Source organism: Poecilia formosa, unplaced genomic scaffold (assembly GCF_000485575.1).
Source record: "Poecilia formosa unplaced genomic scaffold, Poecilia_formosa-5.1.2 Scaffold72, whole genome shotgun sequence".
NCBI lineage: Eukaryota > Metazoa > Chordata > Actinopteri > Cyprinodontiformes > Poeciliidae > Poecilia > Poecilia formosa.
Window position 1 is genome coordinate 2,476,463 of NW_006800011.1, and position 27,547 is coordinate 2,504,009.

At 37.1% G+C, this 27,547-nt stretch overlaps 2 protein-coding genes and 1 long non-coding RNA gene across 4 annotated transcripts in view; 2 read left to right on the plus strand and 1 right to left on the minus strand.

The window, feature by feature from the left end:
- apbb1ip (amyloid beta (A4) precursor protein-binding, family B, member 1 interacting protein) overlaps positions 1-18,672 on the plus strand; it is a 28,099-nt gene extending 9,427 nt beyond the window's left edge. For both annotated transcript variants that reach the window (XM_016673223.1, XM_007555756.2), the window contains 13 exons: positions 1,525-1,584; positions 2,615-2,702; positions 4,226-4,512; positions 7,670-7,747; positions 10,028-10,187; positions 13,139-13,260; positions 14,363-14,437; positions 14,523-14,666; positions 15,225-15,335; positions 16,764-16,862; positions 16,946-17,072; positions 17,147-17,208; positions 17,708-18,672. In XM_016673223.1, the coding sequence (XP_016528709.1) occupies positions 1,525-1,584; positions 2,615-2,702; positions 4,226-4,512; positions 7,670-7,747; positions 10,028-10,187; positions 13,139-13,260; positions 14,363-14,437; positions 14,523-14,666; positions 15,225-15,335; positions 16,764-16,862; positions 16,946-17,072; positions 17,147-17,208; positions 17,708-18,271 (1,977 nt within the window). In that variant the 3' untranslated portion in view covers positions 18,272-18,672. The remainder of the gene's footprint in view (positions 1-1,524; positions 1,585-2,614; positions 2,703-4,225; positions 4,513-7,669; positions 7,748-10,027; positions 10,188-13,138; positions 13,261-14,362; positions 14,438-14,522; positions 14,667-15,224; positions 15,336-16,763; positions 16,863-16,945; positions 17,073-17,146; positions 17,209-17,707) is intronic.
- LOC107836655 (uncharacterized) lies at positions 5,405-26,957 on the minus strand. Its single transcript, XR_001662599.1, has 3 exons — positions 26,872-26,957; positions 19,657-19,759; positions 5,405-6,067 (listed from the first exon to the last, which is right to left on the minus strand). It is a non-coding gene; the product is annotated as an uncharacterized LOC107836655 (long non-coding RNA).
- On the plus strand, positions 21,432-27,520 carry pdss1 (prenyl (decaprenyl) diphosphate synthase, subunit 1). Its single transcript, XM_007555757.2, has 11 exons — positions 21,432-21,668; positions 22,747-22,808; positions 22,884-23,016; positions 23,690-23,820; positions 24,016-24,157; positions 24,368-24,479; positions 24,558-24,667; positions 25,680-25,760; positions 25,829-25,942; positions 26,031-26,111; positions 26,845-27,520. The coding sequence occupies exons 1-11, from the start codon at positions 21,513-21,515 to the stop codon at positions 26,983-26,985; spliced, it is 1,263 nt and encodes a 420-aa protein (XP_007555819.1). The 5' UTR covers positions 21,432-21,512; the 3' UTR covers positions 26,986-27,520.
- The last annotated feature ends 27 nt before the right edge of the window (positions 27,521-27,547 follow it).

A 27,547-nucleotide genomic window follows, 5' to 3' on the forward strand; every position in this document is an offset into this window, starting at 1 on the left:
GATCAGAAATAGACCAAATTTCCCATTTTTCAGGACCAATTTTGACTCCAAAGTAAATAGCCTAAACAACTTTTCAAAAGTTTTTAACTCCCATTGTCATTGCCACAGAGGACCGTAAATCCCAAGTATTGGACAAACCCAGATACATAATCAATAATAGTTTACCAAAGTTTTGAAACTCATTGTAATTTTAATGCTGCTGTTTCAAGCCTCTAGTCACTGCTAGCTTAGCATCAGGGCTAATGGCAGCCTCAGAGTAAAACAGGAAGAAGTGTAAATTAGTTTGGCTTCTGGATATTTTAATTTTTCACTGCTTCCTACATTTTAGTTTCTGTTTTATCAAAGTCTCTTTTCATATGTTATGAGTCAATGATTTAAGTTTATCTTCTACAGTTTGCTCTTGTTTTAAGAAGACGAAGTCAACTAAATTAAACATTGGTCAGGAATACAATCATTGACAAAAGAATTCTCTATAAACTATAAAAAATAAAATAATCCAGTTACAAATCAGATCTAAACCAAAGTTAAATCTAAATTAATTGTAATTTTTCAGGGAAGATTGTTTCATTTTGTATAAATGTTTTTACTTTGGGAAACTGGAAAGTGTTGCAAATAAGTAAAGCGCATTGAGTTTGTGAGTTATAACAATCACATGTGGGGTTCCTCAAGGCTCTGTTCTTGACCCACTTTATTTCCAATATCTGTATGATTTCCTTATCTCATGCTGATGGCAGACAATTTTAAATCTCTTTAACAAAGTTGAGCGTTTTTATAAATATCTATCTCCTCATTTCAGCTAAATATGTAAAAATTTGAAAACAAACAGATATGCAGTGGGAAGCGTAGAGTCGTGGGATGAATGGTGGATTCGCCATAAGCAGGAGTAAGCTGGCGCCACTCAGTCCCATCTGTGTTATTTTAATCTTTTTTTTCCTCTTACATATGAGAAAAAATCCAACGATGAGAAATTACCATTGAAATAATGGAATGGTGACATTAAAGCTACTATTCTAACTTCTGTGTACAGCTAGCTGTGCTGCAGTGCTGATGCTAGCTTGTGTGTAAACAAAAACAACATGCAAAGACTAGATTTTAGTTGTGTTTTCAAACTTCTTCACAAACCTTTATGTTACTTCTGAAGCATTGGTGTGGTCATTTTAAATGGTAACTTCTCTCATTTCCAGTAGCGGCTAGCTGTGCTACAGTGCCAGCATGAGCAAAAATTAAATATTTTTTATCTTTCTTCATAATGTTGCTTCCTTTTCATGCTTTATAGTTTTTTTGAATTGCATGTCTATCTCTTTCAACCATCAGGGACTCTGCTTCTATTTCGTGTGATTAGATCATCTGATTCGAAAGAGAACTGAGTTTCAGTTTTAATTGTTTTACCTTTTATGTGTTTTCTGGTTCTTGATTGCATTATGTTGCACTAAATTACATATTGCTGGTTTTCTATGTCAGTTTATGTAAAAGCAAATCAAATCTATACTCTTAGAGCTTAATTTTTGTTGCTGTTTGTTTCAGATGGATGATATTGACGCCATGTTCAGCGACCTGCTGGGGGAGATGGACCTCCTCACTCAGGTGAAAAACTTTCACCAATACTTCTTCCTGTTTCATCTCCACTTGGATTTATGTGCCAATTTTTTTATGTAATTTCCGTCCTAAGACATAAGAAAATAAAGTAGAAAAAGAAAAGAGTGAGAAGGTTTCTGATTGAATGTGTTTACTATTAAATCAAGGATAAACTTTCTTTTCCAAATGTGGAGTACAAGTTAGTCTTCCACTCATTCGATTGATTTCAAAATCATCACTTAATTATTAGATTTCTTTCTTACTGTAAAAAAATTATGCTAAAGATTTTTAACGCAAATTTAATTGTACTTAATTATTATTTATTAGGAAAGATTCATTCATTTGGCACATATGCTTTTAATCTGTGTGTTGCAAGACCTTGAGAGTCAAATGTGTGCAAACAATAACATACGGGGTTCCTCCAGGCTGTATTCTTGATCCACTTTATTTTTAATATTTTTCATTCCTCTACCTCATACAGTAGTATTATATATTTTAGCAGATGTATGTTGATGTCATAATTTTATATCTTCGTGATCCATTACAGTCACTAATTTTGTGCAAAAACACAAAATCTTACCAGGTATTGTTTTAGTTTCTACTCCAAATATCTTATTGCACTTGAAATGAGACAAAACTAACATACAAGTAACTTTTCAGCAAGACATAGAGGCTTGTTTTAAGTCAATATTTCTTTAATATTTATATTAAAGAAGTATCCATTATCAGATTATTTAACTTGTAACATGAGAAAAATGTCTTGTTATAAGTTAAACATCAATATTAAAGAGATATTGACTTAAAACAAGCTCATATATTTTGCTGAAAAGTTATTTGTAAGTTAGTTTTGTCTCATTTCAAGTGAACTGAGATATTTGCTTTACAAACTGGACCAAAAATACTTGGTAAGATTTAGTGTTTTTGCAGTGCATAATATTAATTTGTGACTGTATCAGCATAAACATTTGACAAAATTGTTGTTCCCTGTACAGAAATAGTGATATTCTCATGAATAGTCTTATTTTGTTCTTGTTTGCAGAGTCTCGGACAGGAAACCGAACCTCCTGAACCGCTCCCCAGCACTAGGCAGGAAATCAACTTCTCTGTCGGCTTCACTGGCCTGAACGGTGACTTTCCTTTTTTTATTTTTATCAAACTCTCTCTGATACCAAGTTCACTGATAGGAAACTTGCACAATAACTTATAAAGTTACGTAAAGATAGGACACAGTCATTGGTTTCACCAGTAAAACGGAAAATTAGAAGAAAAAAAGAAATAATTTAGTTCTGTTTTATCTGTTTAACATTTCAGAGATCAAGGTTTAATCACTTTGTGTCCACAAGAGGCTGTGAAAGCAGAGCTGAGAATTTCAAAGCAAGGTCACTCCCTTGATATTCACAGCGCTCATGTTGCTCGTTTATTTCTTACAGAATATTTTTTTAGTTAGATGCAAAAAGTCAGCCTTAGTTTTTCTAACAACTTGTTAGCCTTTTGTTGCTTTAAGTAAGCTAAGTAGGACTAAACTGACCCTTTAACTAATGTTTTAATGTTTTATCAAAATCCAAGAGTGCAAAAATTCAGGATATAAAATATAGATACACATTCTGAGAGATCAGTAAGCTTTAAATTCTAATGAACATTTAACACTCTTAACGGGAAGACATTTTAAATATCCAAAATAAATAAACAAAATGACAAATAAAATGAACTTTGAAGTCTTTGTAAACAAAACTGTCCTTCAAAAAAAGGTCTAGTTGAGACTGAAGACTTTTATCATCCAGATTTTGGTAAAAGAGAAAAAAAGAGATAAACGATAAATCATGCCATGAGTTTGTTTTAATTTGTCATGTGATTAATTGATTTATTGATTATTGTGACAAGCCTAAGCATGTGTTCAACCATTATCAACTTCATAAAAGCCTTAATTGTTAGATTTGTGTTTACAAAGATCCACAGAATAATGGGATGAAATTGAAATAGGTCATTTTAAGAAATATCTCATATTTCGACTAATTTAGTGTCAGAAAATGGGAAACAAATTCATGTTGCTTTATGCAGTATGTAAGCTCTGCTAAAACTAAGCGCATAAAATAAGTTTGCAGATGACTTTTAAAGGCCTTAAATTTTTCTTGAAGTTGATATTTGCTGCTAAAAAGGCTAAACTGATTTAAATTTACATAAGTATTTTCGCTGGATGACGGCTACAATATGAGGCCTTTACAGTAAACAGTTGATGGTGATGCTAAATAAAAATAGAAAAGATTTAATCTTCCAAATTATCATCAGTTTTTAGGTTGGAGGCAAATTTTTGAATACCAATGTTTAATAAGTGACAGTGATGATTACCAATACTTGGTATTTCATCAGTCCTGAATCAGAATTAGATTTTTTTAGGCTTTGAGGTTCAGGAGTGGAAGTAAAACTAAATAGAGCATGTGAAAGTAAAATAATGCATGAAGACATTGTGCATCAGCAAACTTCTGTGGGATTTTTTCTGTGAAGAAGGAAGATAAAAAGTGTTAAAACTGAAGCAAACTTCCCATTTACAGTGTTCCTGAAATCTAATAAGAGCCAGTTTCAGTTTAAGTGGACATGAAAGGACCATAAAACATTTGAATTACATCTTGATGATTTGATTCTGCTCCACCAGCGTCACTACATGACCTGGAGGACAATGACTTGGACGCCCTGATGGCCGACCTGGTGGCCGACCTCAGTGAGACAGAAAAGAAACTGGAAGCAGAAATCCAAGGGCTGAACGCGCCACCGTCATCTTCATCAGACCTGCCGCCTCCGCCCAAAGGCCTGGGCGTCCAGCCTGCCTCCTCCATTACATCACCACCGTCTCCAGGAAATAACAGAAGCAGCAGTGTCACCACCCCATCTTCCTCCACCTCCTCGCCCCTGCCGCCTCCGCAGTCATCAAAACCCACAATGGTACGGCTCCTCTCCTCTAGAAAAGGTCACTGTCATCTAGACATCAATCCCAACCACCTTTTCTCCTCCGAAGGTTCAGATTTTAAAAGAAGTGAGAGTTTGAATGAAGGTAACAAACATTTGGAGGAGTTTACTCTTTAGATCAGGGGTGGCCAAGTCCAGTCCTCGAGAGCCACCATCCTGCAAGTTTTAGAAGTATCCTTACTCCAACAGACCGGGATCAGCTCTACAGAGGCCTGATAACGAGCCAGTCATTTGATTCAGGTGTGTTGAAGCAGGGATGCATCTGAAACTTGCAGGATGGCGGCTCTCGAGGACTGGACTTGGCCACCCCTGCTTTAGATGGACAATACAAGGCTAAACACCAATGTGGAAAAAATATTTTTTCAGTTCACTCATCACCAGATGTGGCTAGGGTTAGGTTAACCCTAACCCTAGCCACATCATCAGATGGGCTAAAAATACAAAGTTATAAATATAAAGTGGAAATTTTTGTATTTTAAGGACAAAAATCACAATAATTCATATAAAACAAAAAACAAAAAAACAACAAAATCAGGCAAAAGAAAAATGTTCCCAGATCAGTTTCTTTCAATATAAAACTTAAATAAAAAACTGCAGGTGTGTGTCTGTTTGTTGAATTTTTGGTTAAAACATCTTTGTTTTTCATCAGTGGGTAGAAAATCCAGAAATTTACTCAAGAGTAAAATACTTCATAATAAGATTACTCAAGCAAAAGTAAAAAATAAAGTACAGAATAGTAAAATATTCCTGAAAGTACATTTTTTCTAAAAAAGTTACTCAACTAAATGTAATTGAGTAAATGTAACTAGTTACTATAAACTAGTTAATCACCGGTGTAATGGTGAGAAGGTTACATAAACTCATCATGTTAATTTGAGGTTTTGAATGGTTGTGTTTCAGTTATTTAATTTCAACATACAACTTCAGTCATTTAAAAGCCAGAATTAAACAGGGTTAGCTAAAATTAGCGCTGAAATGCGGCGCTTCATATTGAAAGGATAATGACCAACCGTTACCGGAGCGCAAAGGTAGATAGCCGTTAATGTAACTGAAGAATAACTGCCGCTAACGGCTCAATATATATATTCCTGAAGGCCCCTTAGCTGCCCAACAAGGTGCCTGATGTAAAAGACTAAGTTCAGCGTTGACCTAAACAAACAAAGGAATTTGTAACACGGATTTTCTAAAATATACTCCTATATTTTAAAATGTGTACTTCACCACATTACTTCTTGGCTTTTGACATTTCTGGCCTCTCTCACAAATTGGTAAACCTCATTTACTGCCTGGATTTATTTAACCACAATAATAATTATACTTAGTTCTGTGCTTTGTAGTTTAATCATCCCACCTCTGACAAGGCTGTTCCCTTTGTGTAAATTTCAGATGACTTCTTTATTTTTTTTCTTTCTGTCTCTGTGAAACTCAAAAAGAGTGGTTCAGGTCTTTTAGCAGTTGGACAGTGAGGTCACAGATAACTAGATCCATCTGTTGGAGTCAGAGAGACGCGTGAGGAGAAACAGTCGAGGGCCTGTCTGGAACAGATCAAACACATACAACCATGTGAAAACTGTAACAGGATCAGGGGGTTTAGAGGAGGTAAAATAGTGTCAGTCTTTGGATGGTCTGGGTAGGTAATGTAGACCGGAGCTTATTGCTTTAACAGAGCTCCTGACCTCATCTTACTGTGGTCAAAACACCAGCTGTGGCAAAAGTGTGCGTCATTGGTAGGCGAGATGTGTACAGGTTAGCTTTATAACCTTAAAAGGTACAGTGTTGGCGTTACTATCAATGTGAAGAATACTCCTGGTATTGGAAACTGGCAATACTGGAAGCAAAAACCCTAACTGGATTCTGGAATATCTAAACATGCTTACCTTTCTGATAGGAAAGCCAAACCTTAAAGCTGCAGTATGCAACTTTTGTAAAAAATATTTTCTTTACATATTGCTAGTTAGCATTTCTCATGATGACAAACGGTTTTTCTGTAACGGTAAGTGCTTCTCTGCCATTGGCCTGTTTAGCAACGCATTCACAAGGATTATTGACAGCGCTCAGACCCTCCTCGTGGCTCCTAATGCATTTCTTAAGACGGAAATAGTAGCTCAGGGAAGAGGAGGGGGAGATTTATTTTTTCACAGATTGCCTGTGCTGTATTACATTGTCACAATATGGTGACAGTTTTAACAAAATAAACAAACTTTTTTATTAAACAGAATTTGCATACTGCAGCTTTAATATTTTCCTCATCAGTATTGTTTTCTTGATTAAAAGCTTTCTGAAGTTTTCCACCTTGTTTCTTTGGGACTTTTTCAGTCATTTTCCAGCTAATTATGATACCAGACAAAGATAGCACGAGAAATAATGAGAATGTTAACAGAAAGATAAAAAGAAAAGATGTCAGAACCAAAATTAACCATGTAATTACATGGCAAATTAACAGATATGAGGGATGAATTTCTGGATAAAAAATGGCTGAAAAAGCAAGAAAAGTCTAAAAAAAACTTTAAAAGAAAAGTGTGAAGAAGTGTTTTATGAAACTGCTTCAACCTGCAGCAGAAAAATCCATCTGGTTGGGAGGAAAATGTAAATAAACAAGTTATGATTGCAAAGTTTTACACAGTACACGGTTTTTAATTGGAGACTTTTACCAAAGTTCCATAGGCAGCTAGAAAACATATTTGGAGATGCAATTTTTTGCAAACTACTAAATTAATAATGCGGTCACAAAATGAGTTAAACATGACATTTGGGCCCTACTAATTATGCTGATTTTCAGCTCTGCAGCATAATTTTAATTTGTAGTCTTCAGTATCTTGTGGCATACATTTCTCATACTCTGTGGCACCTTTGCTTACTCTAAACACTCTCACCTACTTTGAGCAGCAGTCTGTCCGATCTTACTCTAATGAAGCTCAACAATGAATCTAAGATGTGGCTACATCGTAAACCACACCACCCCGTACCAGAACATGAGCCAATAAACCTGATTTGTATTATGGTGTTTGTAGGTCAAAAAAGGGAAGAGCTAACAAAGGGAGAGTATCTTCCCTCAACTATTTATCAAGTGTTGTTTAAATCAGAAAAAACATCTACTAACTCAGTTCCTCTATTTGTTGTTTTTCCTGTTTAGGAAGAAATTGAAGCTCAGATGAAGGCCGATAAAATCAAGCTTGCTCTGGAGAAGCTAAAGGAAGCCAAAGTGAAAAAGGTAAGACATGTAAACTTCAACTCCACATATTCTGCTCTGATCTGACTGAGCTGCATTAAAGACGCAGAGAGTTATGGAGGACGGAAAATGCCTTCTGTTCCAACACAGCATGTAGTAGTTTCCTCTCCTTCTGGCCTGACAGAGGAGCCATCAATCACATTAATAGATGGGTAGCCAGCATCCTGCTCTGGATCATTCTGTACATGGACACTTAATCATCTTCAAAGTGGCACAAAAGCACCAAAGCAGAGTCTTGGATGTAAAGCTGTGCATCGGACAAAAGTAAAGTATTTGACCTGACAAAGTTATCCACTTGCTATAGTTTCAATGCTGTCTTGAGATAATTTAAACGTTATCTATTGACTTTTGGCTACTTTTCATCTACTTCCACATGGAAGCTCAATAAATTCAGCATGTCCACTTTTATAGGCACATATAAGCCTCAGTTTTGATGTATTTCCAGTGGCTTCAGCAGATGTTTCTGTGGTCAGAAATTCAGATTTATCCCTCAGCAAACCAATGCTGCTACCACCAAACTTCAAGGTTCAAACTGTACAATATTCACATGTTTGAAAGGAGATTTATTCAAATATTCCTCTTATCGTTGTGGGAAAATGGTTTAATCTTTGCCTCTTCTGCAAAGACATTTGGTTTGGTCACCAACACAGCTGGAAAGTTTGTTGGCACCTTCCCATTCCTTGATGTTCCAACTGTGTCTGGTTTATTGCAGACTTTGTTAGTAAACTGACAAAGACTACTAACAGTCATTTTATCCAATCTTTTGAGCCCACTGGTTGAAACTTGGACACGGTTGGGTCTCAAACTAAGGAAGCCTAGCATTGCTAGTTTTGCATGAACAATAGAAATCCAGACACAATTTTTCAGTAGTTTCTCGCAGATCTTTCTGTGGTCTGGTCTTTTTTCAGTTTTAGATACAAACCCTCGTGTCTGAGAATGTTTGTGATATAGGATATTATTCTACAAAAGCCAATATGTGTATGACAACAGTCCTCAGTCTTCCAGAAATGGACTTCTTTCCATATGGCAGGAAGTGTCAATTCTCTGGCCTAGATAAAAATAAATCCCAGTCAGCGCTCTGTCTGAGGACCTAAAATTACATGCAGACATTTGACTGGAATTACTGAAGTGCTGATGCTCCCAAGTTTTATTAAAGCTAACATTATGAAGCAGAAACAATCATTTGGGTACATAACATGTTATTAAACTGGTCAACAAGCTGCATGTACTTAAAGGTTGGATTTAGTCTTACTTAGGGAGTCTGCTGCTGTCCACATTATAGCTGAGACCTTTAGTCTACAAAATGAACATGTAAATGTATATTAGCAGATATTAAACATGCTTCTATCGTATTTAGTCATACCTCGTATTTAGAATACCTTGCAGCAAGCAGGTAGGAAATTACATTTATTTCATGGTAAAAAAAAAAAGCACCAATCCACAGAAATGCCGATTATTTGACTAGTCAGCGTGTCTGGTGCCAGTGTGGCTGACTTGGAGTGATGTAAAACCAAAAACAATCAGTAGTGGTATTAATCACCTGTCTACCACTGGCAACAGTACATTGTAGCAAAAATTACGGTGGCCCAACAGGGTCAACAACAAAAGCCACTGTGGAAGTTATCCTAAAATGGGAGCTATGCTACAATGGAAGCTAATGCTAAAACAGAGGTTATGCTAAAATGGAAGCTATGCTAAAACAGAGGTTATGCTAAAATGCCACAGTGGAAGTTATACTGAAATGCTAAAACAGAAGCCATGCTAAAAATGGAAGCTATGCTAAAATGACAATTATCCTAAAATGAAAGCTATGCTACCACAGAAGCTAATGCTATAACAGAAATAATGCTAAAACAGAAATTATCCTGAAATAGAAGCCATACTACAATGGAAGCTAATGCTACATGAGACATAATGTTAAAATGGAAGCTATGCTAAAGCTGTAGTTATGGGATAGCTTCCATTTCAGCATAACTTTAATTTTAGCATAAGTTTCATCTTAGCATATGATCAAATGGAAGTTGTGGTAAAACTGAATTTATACTAAAAGGTAAAATACAATAAACTTGCTAATGTAACTCACATTTTAGCATAACTTCCTTTTTAGCATAATTTCCATTGTGGCTTTTGCATTTTGTTGACCTCTCTGGTTTACCATAGATTTTCAATACTGATGGTAAAAAACATGATGTTTGTTTGAAGCCTGGCTATAGCTTAGCTTTGACTTAGCTGTAGCAAATTAAACATTTTCGTTTTTGACAGCTGGTGGTGAAGGTGGTCATGAACGATGGCAGCTCCAAGACTCTGATGGTTGATGAGAGGCAAACCGTGAGGGAGGTTCTGGACAACTTGTTTGAGAAGACTCATTGTGACTGCAACGTAGACTGGAGTCTGTGTGAAACCAACCACGAGCTGCAGCTTGGTGAGTTCCTAAAATGCCACCATCAGGTGATGTCACAACGCTATCATGGTCTGTGCAAAGACACGAGAGATGGAAGTGGCAAAAATAAACCAAACTCATGTGATAAAGCGTTTAAAATAAGCAATGAACTGGTATGCACCAAGCAAAAACAAGTGGTAAAATATAGTTTAACTTGATTATGCTACAAAAACACAAACTCTTACCAACCATTTTTGTCTAGTTTTTAGTGCAAATATCTGAGTACACTCCTGTCAAGGAGTCCTTGTTGTGTGTGAATGTGTTTTGTTTTGGACCACACAAAGCTTTAAAGGAGTTTATCCTCTACCTTTGGAAGAAAATCTTTCTGTTTTACAGCCATACATTGCAAAAACATAAAATCTTACCAAGTATTTTCGCCTACTTTCCAGTGCAAATATCTTGAAACAAGACAAAACTCATGTTAGAGGATAAGCAGGAAATTAAATACAAAGAGTATGGGGGAAAAGTAGTGGGGTGTCCAGAATGATGAACTCTGATGCAAATCCTCCCAACGAGCACAGTGAAATTACTAAATTAGTTTTTTCTTTTCATTATTTTAGAGTTTTTGTACACTGCAAAAACACAAAATCCCATCAAGTATTTTATCCAATTTCTAGACTAGAGCAAACGTCTTATAGAATATTATAGAAAACTAACTTCCAGTAACTTTACAGCAAGATAGAGGAGCTTGTTTTAAGTAAATAATTCCTGAATCTTAATGATAAAATACTTGTTTCATTGGCAGATTATTTCACTTATAATTCTTCCCATGTTCTCTATGTTGCTGAAATGTTACTTGTAAGTTAGTTAGTGTGACCAAGTGGATTCAATTTGACATCCTTTTAATGTCAGTCATCTCCATCTGTCTAAAATAGGATCCTCATGATCTCAGTTGCGTTAGCTAAATTCACCAACGTCACATTATCCAGCCATGTGCTACTATGTTGCTTTAAGTCCATCAGGAAATGCTGCATGCAGCTTTATTTTAGCAGTTCCTGAAACTCCTCATGCAATGTGACGTGAGGTGAACACAATGCAGTATTGAATTTTTGCAGTAGTGGATGGACTCATGACATGTGCTAATATTAACTGTAGCATGAAGATTGTGGTTAAAAAGTTCACACTCCCACACAGAGTTAAAATTAAGCTTCTCTTGTTGAAGGAGCTGAATGTTAACTTTGGTTTGTTCATGTTAAAATGGGTAGCAGCCGTTAAAGAAAATCCTTTTTATGAACTTTTTTTGTGGGAAAACAAAGACATTTTTATTGGCTTTGGACTTTCACCACAGAAAAACTGTTTCATTTTTTTAAAGAAATCTCCACTGTTGGCTTATGTACATGGGAGAACAAAGATTTAGGGTCCCGCGCATTACAACCTGCGAAAAATAATGCATCAAAAATATCCACATATTTCCCAGTCGACATTGTCTTGTATTTTATTAACTTCACATTCTAATATACTAATTAAAATGGGTTTAATTTATATATCGGTTCATACAAATGAACTTCCTGGTGCCATGTTTAATTCCTAACAGGAAGTTTTGGTTGTTTTGAAGCGATCTGATTGGCTGATGTAGATTTTAGCTTAGTGCCACACTGCCCCCTATGGGTTTGGCATGTTCAAAACAACGCTCAGTGGTTCATGTGGATAAAAACTTTTCTGAAACCAATATGATTTTTGTTTTTATAAAGACTCAACTACATGTGCATTTCCTTCCCTTTAAGTTTGTTTGCTAATTTATTTGTGCTGCAAGTACGAGGTGACGACCTTTGCCCTACTTTTATATCCACAGCTGTGTGACAGATTCCCATTTCCACCATGACTTATAAGCAAAGAAAACATCCTTTGTAGCTGCTGTGACTGATGAGCACGAGGACATGAGTTGTGTTTTCTGTCATCGTTGACTAACCTACAACTCAAAGTAAAAAAAAAACAAAACATGTAGATGATTTTTAAACGTCTGCAAACCTTGAGATTGTTACACCATCTCTGCTGACCTTTAATCTTTACCGAGATAAAGTTGGGTCGAGTCAGGCCCAATAAACACCCACTGAGCTTAACAGCAACACCTCTTCAAACAAATCTGCTACTCCAAAACGTCGCCATGTGCTCGCCAGTCGCACCAGTGAACTGAAGTTCAAAGGGACCTCTGCTCTTAGCAGTTCATTCCCCTGCAGCTAACGTAACGATCGCAGCCGCCAAACTGTAGTCTGAAACCGTGGCAGCAATTTTATGTAATGCCTAGCTTTTCCCCAGCTGGTAACCTGTAATTAAAGACAGTGGTAAAACTGCGTTCAACTGCCAACTGTGATGGAAATTTGAAAGACTGAGTCAGTGGGTGGGCAAGAGGGGAAAAAGGAAGTATGTTCATGTGTTTTTAGAGTTTAAAGCCGCTAAATGTCCTCCATGAAAATTTAAAAAGTAGCATTTTATTCTTATTTTGGGCCATTTTAAGCTGCAGCTGGTTAAAAGGATTTGTAAAACATGTTTGGAGTACTGTTAAGTGTAAAAATGTAAAATATTTGTCAAATTACACAAAAAGAGGTAAGCTAACTTTTTAACAGAATATTTTATGTATCGAGAAATGTGGTTGTTCTTTATTGGCATTGAGTGGCTTATTGTACAGGTATGCAACAAAAACTAAATGTGTTCCTCAAGGCTCCGTTCTCGGGCCACTTCGTACCATAAATGATTGTTTTTGGTACCAAAAAGCAAAGCTAGCAGTCTGCATTCAACTAGACACCCAGATAAAACAACAAGCTAATGCTAACATTATTTTGTTATGGGTTTATATAAATAGAGGAGTCTTGAGCTTACTAAATTATGTTTTTATGAAGTTTTATGATTCAAAAGGGACATTTTAGAGCCATCATTGTGTTTAACTCTAATTTTAAGAATTGTTTTGATTCTTCAGTGCGTTTTTGTTTTGACAGAACGGACATTTGAGGACCACGAGAACCTGGTGGAGCCGCTCCTTGCCTGGACGAGGGACAGTGAAAACAAAGTCCTTTTCCAGGAGAGAAAAGATAAATTTGAGGTTTTCAAAAACCCACAGGTTGGTCCTGTCATTGCTTTAAAGAAAATACCAGGTTTCAGCTCTTTGTACTTAGCATGATATCGTACAGGTCCTGGACATTTGTGCAAATCCCTCTCTGGAAAAAAAGGCATTTTTCTTTGTTGAATTATGATACATCCGCAGGCTGACCCTTTTCTTTAATGTCGTAGCTGCAGTATATCAGACGCAACAGCCAAAGAGATCTTGGCATGTTTGTTGTTATAATGGGACAATTTACAATCTCAGAGAGTTTAATGGATTCAGTCTGTTGGCAGAGACAAATAGTCCGGCTGGAGCAGCGCCGAGGCGCTCCATCATTCACTCCGACGAAAGAGACAGAACATCTCTGTTCATTTACATTTTTTCTGACAAGTGCGTCCGAACAGATTTTCCTTCCGGGAATTTTCCAGCCATCAGCAGATAGACTCTGAAAGGAGCTCTAGAAACAGAAAGACGGGAAAGTGAAATGCCTTTTCTTTCATGGATGGGCTGTATGTTTGAACAAAATAATGGCTTAATAATGACATCACAAAGTCAAGAGGTGATTTATGGAAGCGTTTAGAGTCCAGGAAGTGGAGCTGTGAGCCGATTTTTTATCTTTAATTTAGCGTGCAAGCTTGCCAAGGTTTGTTAAACTTTCCACAGCCTACATGAGAAGAGTAAAAGATACTGATCTACTGTCGTGTCTATGGTATATCTTCTCACACTTTAATGTTTTATACATTTTATCGTCAGACCATCAGATGTCCTGAATAATTTAATGTTTGAATAAAAAAAAAGCTTTCCCTCTTGCTAAATCAAGTAACTGATAAAATTTATCGTTTTTTGATCAAATTTTAATATTTACACCAAACTTGATAATGGTTTGTCATGTAGAAATTACTTTTTCAGATTGGTTTTCCCTTAAACATCACATGAAACCATTTTGTTTCAGGTTATCTTGGATATTTAAAGTTTATTTAACTATCTGAAACATTTAAGCATTAAAAAAGGAAAAAACAAGAAATATGTATAAACTTAGCATATTAGAGGTTTCTAAACCTCCACAACCGGTGACAGTCTGAAGCTTGATTCTTAAACCAACTTTCTTCCTGACTTTCAGAACTTTTATCTCTGGAAAAAGGATAAGAAAACTCTCAAAGACATGAAAGACAAAGACAAGGAATTGTTGGTGCAGGTAAGTAAATAAAATGTCCCGCGTGTCGGTAGCTAGATGTTGTTTCGCCGTCTCAGATTGCTTCATAACGTTTTTGGTTGTGCAGGAGAACTTCTGTGGAACGTCGATCATCGTTCCCGACCTGGAAGGAGTTCTGCACCTCAAAGAAGACGGAAAAAAGTCGTGGAAGCAGCGACTCTTTCAGCTCCGAGCCTCAGGAATTTATTACGTTCCCAAAGGAAAAACCAAGGTAAAGAGACGAGGATGCTCAGCCTGATCAAATGGTACCATATTTCAGTAGTTCTGATGTTTCTTAAAGCGATACCAACCTATTTATTACTGGTTTTACGGGCCAACAGGACATCCATTACATTCTACATGAGGATTTAACTTATAACACTACATTTTATAATTTATCTGCCAATAGAACTAGAACTTTTTCATCAATATTAAGGAAGTATTTACTTAAAACAAGCCTCTAAATCTTGCTGCAATTTTACTTTTAAATTAATTTGTTTGATTTCAAGTGGACTGAGATATTTGCACTAGAAGCTACTTGGTAAGATTTTGTGTTTTTGCAGTGTACGGCTGTAAAACAGAAACATCTTCTTCCAAAGCTTTGTGTGGCCAGTTGGCACCAAAACAAAACACATTCACACACAAGAATGACTCCACGAGAGGAAGACTTAACCTTTGGAGCGGCCTAGTCAAAGCCCATAGTCAAAGTTGACAGAAAACGTGTGGGGTGAACACCAGAGAGTGTTGCATCCCTTGGATGGTTCAGTGAAAATGTCTATCTTGTTTCCAGTCGTCCCGCGATCTGATCTGCTTCGTCCAGTTCGACAACGTAAACGTTTACTACGGCAAAGACGTCAAGAACAGATACAAGGCCCCGACTGACTTCTGCTTCGTTCTGAAGGTGAGTTCGTCTCTGCGGATGGTAGCAACACAACGTTGAGGTCTGGCAGCTGTTTGCCTGACGGAGAAGCTGAGATGCAATAAATACTTTAATTTGAAGAAGTGAAAGTAGACATTTTAATCCAGTTTATCTGAAAGCTGTAAAGAAGGGTTAGTTTTGTTTAGCACTTCCTTGTACTTTTTTTTAGACCTTATTATTATAACTAATAAGCAGATGCATGAGCGTAAATATAGCAGGGGTGAGAGAGGAGTGTAGACGGAAACAAGCTAACAGAATAAATATGGATGATTTTAAAACAGTTAAAAGGGACGTGAAACTCTTTTCTCTCTAATCTCATCTGGGAACGCCAGAATCTGCTCAGTATTTCTTTGAAAATCTTTACTTTATTTAGCCAACTTCAGTAAAAAGTACACTGCTTATGAGTAACTCAGTGAATAGCAACAGAAAACAAAAAACAGGGCAAGTAAGACAAAGAAATACCTAAGATTTTACACTTTAGGAAGAGTTAAATTTGTTTGCAAATTTATTGTAAGGCCTCACATCAGAGGAAATATCTGCCTTTATTTTGTTTTGAAAAGGGATTAAATTTCTGCTAAAATAACTCAAAAACAGAATGTTTCTAGAAAAAACTAATACATTTCCTAGTTTGAAAAGTAAAAAAAAATCCTAGTAAAAAATATGAAAGTTTGAGATTAATCTCAGATATATTCTACAAAAAATTTGAGAATTTCTGAGTAAAACATTTTTGAATTTTGAAAGTCAGAAATTTCCTAGTTTTTTTCCTAGAAAATTTCTCACACGTATCTCAAAATTTCAGACTTTTTTCTAGAAAATGTTTGACTTTTCAAAGAAAAAACTAACCTGAAAAATTCCTGTTTGATCTATTAGAAAATTTCTAGTGAAAACAAGCTCAGAAAATTTCCATTTTTTTTTTAACTTTTGAAACTTGGTAGTTTCTGAGTTTTTTATAGAAAATTTCAGAGAATATCAAAATTTGCAGCAATTGAAATCCTTTTTTATATATCTACAACGACCCTATTACACGGTTGGAGAAAAGTGATAATTGTCTATTTAGAAAATGACAATCAACATAACTTCTAAACTTCAACTTTAAGTAAAAACTCTTAAATGTTTGTGTGGTGAAATTCCTGATGCATAATGTGTGGCGAATAGAACTGACTAGTTATTTGATATTGTTGACATTGCTGGTAAAATATAATTAGACTTAGTTATTTTAAGTTACACAAATAAGTAAAATGCAATTGATAGATAATAACAGTTTTATAAAATCAACATTTCTCATATTTATTTTGTAAATATTAATTTTAATTTCACACTTTTTTGAGTGTGTGTTCTCTTGAACAGCTGAAAAGACGCCAAGCATGAACTTTTAAATCAGTAACAAATATATTGTGAATTTTTCTGCAGCATCCTCAGATCCAGAAAGAGTCTCAGTACATCAAATATCTTTGCTGTGACGACGCTTGGACCATGAACCTCTGGGTGACCGGCATACGGATCGCTAAGGTGCCAACTGATCTACGCTACGTTCAAAGACTTATTTCAATAAAACTCAGGTGTTTTACAGCAGCGATTCGTCTCTTTTCCAGTACGGCGCGTCGCTGCATGAAAACTTCAAAACGGCAGAGAGGAAGGCCGCTGTCAGCGCCGCCGTGTGGACGAACCGCAGCACTCCGTCCAGCTCCAGCCCTTCAACGCCATCACCAACCATCAGAGGTACGGCGGCTCGCAGGCTTTATTTAGCTGTGATGTCATTTCCCCCAGTCGACTCACGTTTCTGTTTCCTGCAGCCAAAACAGCAACGCAAGCTAACGGCCACGCCCCCAAACCGCAGCCTGGACCGCCGCACCAGGTAAACTAATCACCTGAAGAAGAAACTCTGAGGGTTTCACCACACTCACAGTCAGGAAGTTTTATTAACATCCTTCCTTCAGTACTTCCTTCCTTTGTGCCCTTTATTCCTATTTTTGTGTCCTTCCTTTCTTCCTTCCTTCCTTCCTTCCTTCCATCCGTTCTTCCTTCCTCTTGGCGCTGTGAATCAGCCTGATGACGGAGAAACAACTGTCATTTTATTGGTGGCTATGCTAACTAGCCTTCAGATTCACAACATGCTCTGCTAGAGAGGATGATTGTCAGCGCTAAGACCCGCCTCTTGGATCTGATTGGTTGCTTCTATGTAGCACTGGGAAACAGTAGAGGAGCTTGAATTTTTTCTCATACCAAACTGTCACAACATGGTGACAGTTTTAATAAATATGTAAATGGATATATTTTCTTAAAGTTTCATGCTGCAGATTTAAATATGTCTTCCTGGTGGAAATCTTCCATTAATTCTTTCTGTTTTTTTTCAGGGCATCGGTAATCTCCCTGCTCCTCCCCCTCTGAACGAGATCCTCCCTCCTCCTCCTCCTGACCCCATCCTTCCTCCTCCACCGCCGTCGCTGGCCTCCAAGCCTCCACTCAGCAACTTCCCCCCTCCTCCGCTCTCCATGGACGGCCTCCCTCCTCCGCCGCCGCCTCCACCCATGGACAACTTCTCTGAAGACCCTCCAGACTTCCTTCCTCCTCCTCCGCCTCCTACCAGCTACAGCTCACTTCCTCCTCCTCCGGCTCCGGCTCCGGCGGCTAATTTTGGTGGAAACATCAACAAATCTCTTCCCCCTCCGCCTCCAAATCCAGAGTTTCTACCTCCACCTCCACCTGATCCGGTGTTCGTAGCATCAGGTGCGCCTCCCCCGCCTCCACCTCCGCCTCCTCCTGCTGCTGTTTCCGCTCCACGACCTGCAGCACAGCAGAAGAAGATGCCTCCAGCTCCTCCGAAGAGGACAACACCAACGCTGCAAGGCGGTGGCGGCGGCGGCGGGGACTTTATGTCAGAACTGATGTCAGCCATGAGGAAGCGTACTGATCAGTAGCTCCAGATGGAAAAAATACAAAATAAATAATTTTACTCCAGATGATTACAATAGAGATTAATACTAGGGATGCAAACAATTCATTAACTGTCAATTAGATTAAAATTAGGTCTAACAGATTCACTAATAATGTCTTAGATATTCAGTTAGCGTTGTAGTTTGGCCGCCATCCAACAGAGGGCGCCGTTGGCCACCATCCTTAAGCGGAGCCGTTGATCCAGAATTAAAGATGGCGGCCATTTTAGAAGGGGGAAGAGAAACGGTCCAGACAGAGTCCGTTGTGGGATCTTAATACAGGTTTAATGATTAAATGCACTTTATGCAGTTCTGTTTTGAAATATAAACCGATTATAATAAATATAACAAAACAGGAACTTAAGAGGTTCCCGTTTAGTTGTATTTTAAATAAGTTTAATAATGTGAGAAACCTCAATTTTCTGCTTATTCAGTCAGTATTTAAGACAGCTGACACAAAATATTAAAATTAATTTAAATAAGTCAGTGTATCATGAAAAATGTAGCCCTTTATAGAATGGAAAAATGCTCAGCCCTTTTTATTCAAGAGAAAACTCTCATCAATTCATCATTTGATAAGATTAATATGGTTTCATTTCTGCATCCAGTCACTGTACTTTTCTTGAACATTATTTTTAAAATAGTCATTTGAAGTAAATCCATAAAGGTTGAAAATTTGTGTTAACAGAGGATAATGTAATAATAAAGCTTTACAGATACTTTTATATAAAGAAATGTGTATATATTTGCATTGACTGTAAATACTGCAGAAAGACATTCCTTCTGTCTGTTTGGAGGTTTTATTGTTACAGCCATGACTAAGAGTTTTGGCCCAAGTGTGTTTTACAAACTTTGAAATGTTAGTTTTGTGTGTTGACAGTTCACTGCATGCAATGGATCACTGTTAAAAGCTTTATTAAATTAAATTTTGATAACAAAAAAGCAATTTCCACTGTGTTTTTCCATAAAATACTTAAATGTGATTAGAAAATATGTGGAAAAAAGTGTTTTTTCTGTTCTGAGTAACTGTAAAACATAAAGTACTATTTTACATGCGTAAAATTAAAGTCAAAATGTGTTTTCAAAACATAAATCTGGGATAAAGCTGAAAAAATGGGGGCAATAATTTAATATATTTCTGTCTTGCTTTTAATAATGTTGGTAATTTTGGTTTTTACAGCTGATAAAAACATCAGATTGATGGTTTTTATTATTTGGTCTATTAATTGTAAGCGACAACCATCAAATTAATTAAAATAAATATCACACTGTGTGTAATTAACACAAGTGTCACGAATTGCTGAAATAAATTATTTCTTCAATGCTATTCTAATTTATTAGGGTATTTCTACTCATGAAGAACAGCTGACCTTTAACCTTTTAGCCCACAGAGGAAGTCTTGCTGCTTAGTCCACCTCTGCTGCAGTCTTGTGTAACAAACGGAGATGGCAGGATGCGATGCAGCAGCGCCGCCTGGTGGTAACCAGAGGAAAAGACGATCAAGGCGCTGCAGCGTGGCTGATTTTGGAGAACAGGTTCATCTTCCTGAAAAATCATTCTCTGCTTTTCTGATTCCCCGGAAAACTAAGGTACAACATTTCCAAAAAAATATTTTCCATTGAGTATCCGGAAAAAAAAAAAGTTCCTTACAAGAATGAACACGCAAATCGCACGGGGGCAGGATGCAGTGTGCACACCACGCCTGCAGGGGGCAGTGAAACTTTGTCCCAATTGTTCTTTCTGGCCTGATTTACAGGTCCGAAATGTTCCATGTAAAGTTTTTGTGGAAGGACAAAGTGCGATTATTTTTTTTATTTTTTTATTGTGTCAAGTGATCTAATTTTTTAAGAAGCTTATTTTAGCAGTTTATGAGCTGTAAACAAGTCATAAAAATTAATTGACTGTCTTCAGTCTGACTAAACTTGATTTGTTTTGCAAAAACAGAACTGCCAAATAATATTTCAGTTTTTTAGATGTGTGGAGGCAGTGATGTTATGACTAGAAAATGCCACAAATCCTCCAAAAGTATCAGAAATTAAATCTCAAAAAGTTTAATTTTGTCCAAGACACATGGTGAGGCCTAAATTCGACTCTTAAATGATCATATAAACAAAGGGTGTACAAAGTATGGACGGACGGTCATTTCCAGTTCTCTAAAGGATTTTTTCCAGATAAAATTTAGATAAATAATGTCTTCTAAAAAAAATAGATTCCTATTTATTGACGCTTTTTGTATTCATCTTAATTTTAACTGCAGTCACAAACATTGGACTGCTTCTTCTGAAAAGCAAATTTTACTTCTCAAATAAGATAACAATCAACCCCACAAATTCAGAAACTGTACAATGATTTATAGATTTGTTTTCTACAAATATCCAACTATTATGTTAGGTTTAATGAAACTGAAAATGTTTAGTTTATTATTGGGTGGACCATATAGGAAAAGACACCAAACTGTTATTGAAAGTATTGATAAAAGGCATATACCATACTTTTCAGATTGGTGGCTTACAAATGTGGGAAATCCTGCATCATCCAACATTTTCCTTCCACTTTGCAATAATACACTGAGGTCAATCACATATTGATATGTGAAAAATATAAAAAAGCATTTTTATATTTTTATTTTCTGTTATTCATTGGTTTATTTGACTAATTTGTAGGAGGACGGAAGGTGGAGGGGGTAATTTACCTTTTTAATACTTATTGTTTTATCCCTAAAGGAAATTAAATATTGTAATATTTCATATTGTTTAAGTATCTTCAAAAGATGCAATTATTCAATTGAAACTACTAAAATCTGCATTTGTTAATAAATCTATATTTGTGAAAAAACATTGCTTCTTAACATTTTTGGCAGCGTTAATAAGAAACAATGCAGAAGCTTCGAAGAGCCAAAGGTTGAACACTGATGCTAACTTTAACGGCTAGCCGCACAGCAACTAGTCGGATCCCAAACACTGGTATACTTCCTGGAAGTAAAGCCATAAAAACACGTTTTACTGCGTTAATTTATATACGTAAAATAGTCATTATACTTCAGTTTTTCTAAGAAAAACAAATATTTTATAGAAATGGTCCTTATCTTTAGTAACTCACTATATCCGGTGTCCACTCTTATTTTGAAACGTTGTGCTAACCGATGTCCCGCTCGCTGTATTCCGTTTCCGCCGTATCATACAACTGGTTCCCCCCCTCCTGCGCACGCTGCGGGCTGGGAAGCATCATGGCGGGGTCCTGGTGGATGTGCTGCCGGAGGTTGAAAGGGGGCTTTACGACCTCCGGTTTAACCGAAACGCTGCGGTGTTTTAGCGGACAGTCCGCGTACTCCTCTGCATCCCCTACGGCTAGGCCGTCCTGGAGCTCCGCACCGGGGAAGGAGGTGAGTTTGTACCTGACAGGAAGTGCTGTCAAACCCAGGAAGGTCATTGAGACAGCCCGGTCCCTCTTCAGCGGTGGTTCCGATCCTCAAGTTAATGCCGTTTCCTTAAGGATTTTATCACATTTTGTTTGCAAAAATAATCTACCTGATTTCTGATTGAATGTCCCGAATGAGTATTGACTTGTTGCAGGTGATTTTAAAAATATAATAATCTCAGCATTATTTTCCACCTGTGGAAATAAATATTAAGACCCTTACTCTAATCTGTCTGTTTAATTATAATCCTCTTTTCATTCATTCATTCATTTAACATAGAGGCACATGGGATACTTCAGGGACCTCAGGATAAATTATTTTTTAAACTTGCATATCTAAATACTTTAAAATAACTGAAATAAATATAACTTTTGAATCTCTTATAAACCACTAAGGTATAAAACAATTAAACATGAACTGATAAACTTTTTATCAGACCAATGCCAGTTTGATTTATTTCTGATGAGTTGCTGATAATTTTAGGGTTACAAACATCCCTTTTAAAATATTATTTAATTCAATAATTTGATTCAAGAAGTGAATCTGGGTTTTATTTATATTCGTTGCACAAGTGTTAATTTGGATTGTTGTGGCTCACATTTAGTAATATTCAAACATGTTTCCCAGGACATTTAGTTATAACTCCAGTAAAAAAAGACAATTTAAATACAGAAATTATCTTTTTTCTACCTTATTTACTTCCTTTCACTTAACTTTCCAACTTCAATTAGACATTTAACTCTGTTTATAAACGTGAATCCCAAATAAAACCATAATTTTATTTCAGCAATTCAATTAAAACATAATTTAGATCAGTCATTACACACAGATATATTTTCAAGACATAATTTCTGTTACTATTGACAAAAATTAACAAAGATTAACTGACACCAGTTAAAATATTTTTTTAATCAAGCTGTCCTTCCACTAAACTTTCCATTAATATTCTTAGATTCAACACACATCCCGTAGAGTTTAAGATATAGCTGTTATTTTTAATTGCCATATAAATCATGTTTCTACTATGTTTGCTAACTTTCAGAGGCCACTGTTTCCTGCACAAATCCACTCCAAAGCTCTTAACCTGAATCCCTCTTTACTCAGGTGAGTTGTGCCGCTGAAGCATCACTTCTTCGTTTTGTTTACGTTTGTGAAGTTGGTGTGTTTTTCTCTTCACAGACACCGCTCTAGTTCGCTGTATCCGACGCTACGGTATTGCGGCTGCAGGACGATGCACAGCGACGCAAAGCTGAGGGACCCTTTTACGTTAGCGCAGAAAGACCTGACGAGTTTATATGACGACATTAAAAAGGTGAGCCGATGAGTTTAGCATCTAATTTAGAGAAAATAATGGAATAATAAATAGTAATGAACTTAAATGTTTACCACAACATTTCGCAATACTGTTTGTTGCGTCATCTTTAGCTAACTGTATGACTGTCACAGCAATTAAAGCTCCACAAGCACTAATACTGCGCTTAAAAAGCATTCCTGTTTTGTAATATGGTTCTGTAAAAAGCATATTGCAGATGAAGTGAATTTTATTTTCAGATGTATTGATGCTTTTATTAAACCGACAGTGAAGAAAATAGTAAAATTATCTATCCTGAAAGCAAGGAAAGTTTTAGAGGGTTTTAAACATAATTAACAATAAATTAGAACTCTTATCATAATCAGAGATGTATCACAATAAATGATAAATGCGCACCACTAATGGTACATTTAAATTCATTCATAATCCCAGAATTAAACGGATTGAAACCAATCATTTTATTTAACTCGCAGCACTTTTCAGTCAGAGGCCTCTGTAGAGTAGCTGCAAGACTGACTGCTGCTGAAGATTCTTCCTATCCTTTCCGTCTATGATGAGTTTTTGAAGATACTTGGATGTCACAAAAGGAAACATTTAGTTTCCTTTTGTGACAAAGTATTTTGTGTTTTTAAGTGTCTAATGGAACCGTAACGTCTCTTGTTGTATCTAACAGGAACTGTTTGTGGCTAAAACCGAGCTAAAGTACCTCTGCGATTACTATTTTGATGGTCGGGGCAAAGCGATCCGACCGATCATTGTCATCCTGATGGCTCGGGCCATGAACATCCACAGCAACAGAGCCGGGTAACATAGGCACTCACTCCTGCATTCTGAATGTCTTTAAATATTATTTTCTGAGGGTCTTTTTTGCTGTGTAGTTTAAAAACATTCATTGAAGCTTAGTGGAAAGTCACAGGTTGTACTTTACCTTGTAATAAATCCATTTATGAGGCATAAAAGTGTGATTTTATTTTATTTTCTCTCCTCTGCTTCCTGCAGGGATCTGCTCCCGGGTCAAAGGACGATAGCGATGATTTCTGAAATGATTCACACCGCCAGCCTGGTGCACGACGACGTGATCGACGGATCCGATGAGCGAAGGGGGAAGAAGTCGATCAACGACGTGTGGGGGGAAAGAAAGGTACGACTTCAGGGAACTTGACTGTTATTTCTTGCCCCCTTTCCTCCTTTACTCTTGTTTCTTTCATCATTACCCCCTTCTATCCTTCCTTCTTTCTCTCCATCCATTCTCTCTCTTTATGTCACACGTGAATTTAATATTCTTATGCTTAAAAATCATAAGATTTTAAAGAGGAATGAATACCTGAACTTAGCTTTTTGTCCCTTCCAGGCCATCTTAGCCGGGGACTTCATCCTCTCAGCAGCCACCATGGCACTGGCTCGCATCGGGAACAGCGCCGTGGTGAAGGTCGTCTCCCAGGTCATCGAGGATCTGGTGCGAGGTACGTCCAAAACGCTCCACATCTTCGTCGTTTCGACGGTTTCTGCTCACTTCCTGTTTTTGTTTGTTTTCCTTGCAGGCGAGTTCATGCAGCTCGGCTCCAAGGAGAACGAGAATGAGCGATTCAAACACTACCTGGAGAAAACCTACAAGAAGACGGCGAGTCTGATGGCACACAGCTGTAAAGCAGTATGTACGTTCAATAAATCAATCAATAAATCAAGTTTATTTGTATAGCACATTTCAGCAATGAGGTAATTCAAAGAGCTTTACATCATAAAAACATCATATAGTCAACAATTGTGAAAACCAGTAGAAAACATATTTATCATCATTAAAATGATAAATTCACATCAAAATATTGATCAATGTTCCAGTTATTATGAATCAAAAGGAATTTTAAACAGGTGGGTTTTTAGTCTTATTTAAAGGAACTCAGTGTTTCGGCTGTTTTGCAGTTTTCTGGAAGTTTGTTCAGACCAGAATCAGAAGACTTGAGAGGTCTGGAAGGTTGATACAACAACGGCAGATCTTCAGTATATTGTGATGCTAAGCTGTTCAGTGATTTATAAACAAACAGCAGCAAACAGCAGGATTTTAAAATCTAAAAACAAAAACAAACCATCATTCTCCTACCACTTCCTGTTGTTATATTCTGCGTTTCCACCAGTAGCAACATCCAGTTGTGGATCACGTGACTCGTGTGATGCGAAAAAAGTGCTGAAACTTTTTACTGAAATTGGTGTGTTTCTGTAAAGTTAATTTAATTTTGTAATTTCAATTTATGCAATTTTATGGTTTATGGAAACACAGTAATCAGTGCGACTGAAGATAAAGGCATGGATGCATCTTTCTGCAGTGTTAGTTCTTTAACAATAAAAATGTTTTCCAGGTGACAGAAGGCCAACTTTGTAGCCATGTTTATGTGGCTGTGAAGGTTCACACTCAGATTTCGGGCTGGATTGATTGTTTCTGTGCAGTGATTCTAGGTCCAAAGATAATAACTTCAGTTTTGTTTCTGTTAAGCACTTATTTGTTCAGAGTCACCAGGTGACATCATAATGTAGAGCTGAGTATCATCTGCGTAGCTATGGCAACTAATCTTGTTTCCTGTGATAACCTGATCACATTGATGCGGAGACTGAGGGAAATCTGTTTTTCTGTTTCCCACTGATTGTCGTCTGTTTTTGTTCATCTCAAGGTTTCCATTCTGGTGAACTCTGACCCGGAAGTCCATGAAATAGCGTACCAGTACGGGAAGAATGTTGGCATTGCCTTTCAGGTAATCAATACTCCAATTTTGAAGGGTTAAACGTGAAAAAGTTGGGTTCTGATGTGTGGTTTTCGCAGCTGGTGGACGATGTGTTGGACTTCACGTCGGGCGCCGAGCAGCTGGGGAAACCAGCAGCCGCCGACCTGAAACTGGGTCTGGCAACCGGGCCAGTTCTGTTCGCTTGTCAGCAGGTGAGGCAGCAGAAAGCAGTTTCCATTTAAAGAACAGTCAGCGAATTAGAATGGGCATTCTTTAATTTTTTTTAAAACTTGTTTCTAGTTTCCTGAGCTTCACGCCATGATCATGCGACGCTTCAGCTCCAAAGGAGACGTAGATCGGGCCTGGCAGTACGTCCTCCAGGTAGGATGGTGAAAAGTTCAGAAAGTGATACATTAAAGAAATAAAACAACTTCCCTTACTAAAACCTTTATAAAAAAGTAGCTTTCCAAACATTTTCCGCCCTCATTTTTGGTAATTTACAGCCGATTTAATAGATTTTCATTTTATTACACAAAATACGAATGCAGATCATTTTATTTTTTTCCAGTTTTGATTGTTTTATAACGGATATTTTTCCCAGTACATAAGAAAGAAAACTGATTATGGATGCCACATTGATCCAAGTTTTCATGGATCAATGTGGCGTCCATGTATGTTGATACTTTGAACCATCACAAGATAAATGGATAGATTCATTTTTTTCATGCTATATTTGCACTTAATTTCCACAAAGAATGACCTTAAAAGTACAGTAATATTATTTTAGTTCAGTTTTTCTATTAGGTTGGACTCTGCTTTTAAAAAAAATATTTTACATCATTTTACATCCCAAAAAAGGAAAAACTTAGTTTTAAAAGTTTATTGTGAGAAAACTAAAATTTTTTGTTCAGTCAGTATTTTATACACCTGACAAAATGTAAACATTTTTAATTAAGCATATTATAAAAAAAATGTAGCCCTTTGTCATGGAAAGACGGTTGGTCCTTTTTAAATGGCAAAAATTAAACGTCAATGATCGATAAGATGAGTGAACGTTAGATTAACCCATTGATCGTTAACTTACAACAATAATCAGGTTTATTTCCTGTTCCAGAGTGACGGCGTACAGCAGACTACTTACTTGGCGCGGCGATACTGCGAGGAAGCCATCCGACAGATCAGCCGTCTCCGGCCGTCTCCGGAGAGGGACGCCCTCATCCGGCTCACGGAGATCGTCCTCAGCAGGGACAAGTGACGCTCCCGCAGGGCGGCCATCTCTCTTTTCAGGCAGCTAAATGTACAACAAACTTGCCCTGCTGCCATGTGGGACAAAAACATTGATGGAGGTTGGATTGGAGCGATTTGTTGGCTCGCAACGTCTAAAAAATGTATTAAGTTAAGAGTCACTTTATCTGTGGTGGAGAGGGCAAGTTACGATTTGTGGAGGTGATGTCAGAGGAAAAGTGCACCTCAGACTTAAACCTTCGTCTTGTACTGTAACCAACGGCCTCACACGCCTCAAAACGGGTAACCGGACCGTTTGAGCCGCGGAGGATGCTGGGGGAAAAAATCTGTAATTCCAAAACGTGATGGAATCGTCGTCATTGTCTGGATGCGACATCTTCGGATCCGTCCAAACCTCAAAGGCCAAACTGTGTCTGTATGCGCGTTTTACACTCTGAACTTTTCTTAAGTGTCCTGTAACAACATAAGGCCTTACCACGGCAATGACAGTGTCTCAATAAACCAACTGCTTACGTTTCGGGTTTGTTTTTTATCTCGCCTGATTGGAAAAAAAAAACCTCCCTCTTAATCAA

Bases quoted from the DNA above. Each gene is read 5' to 3' on its own strand.
- pdss1 (XM_007555757.2), top strand. From the start codon at position 21,513: ATGGCGGGGTCCTGGTGGATGTGCTGCCGGAGGTTGAAAGGGGGCTTT. The intron at 22,809-22,883 runs GTGAGTTGTGCC...TTCTCTTCACAG, and splicing joins CTGAATCCCTCTTTACTCAG to ACACCGCTCTAGTTCGCTGT. The intron at 24,480-24,557 runs GTACGTCCAAAA...TTTTCCTTGCAG, and splicing joins CATCGAGGATCTGGTGCGAG to GCGAGTTCATGCAGCTCGGC.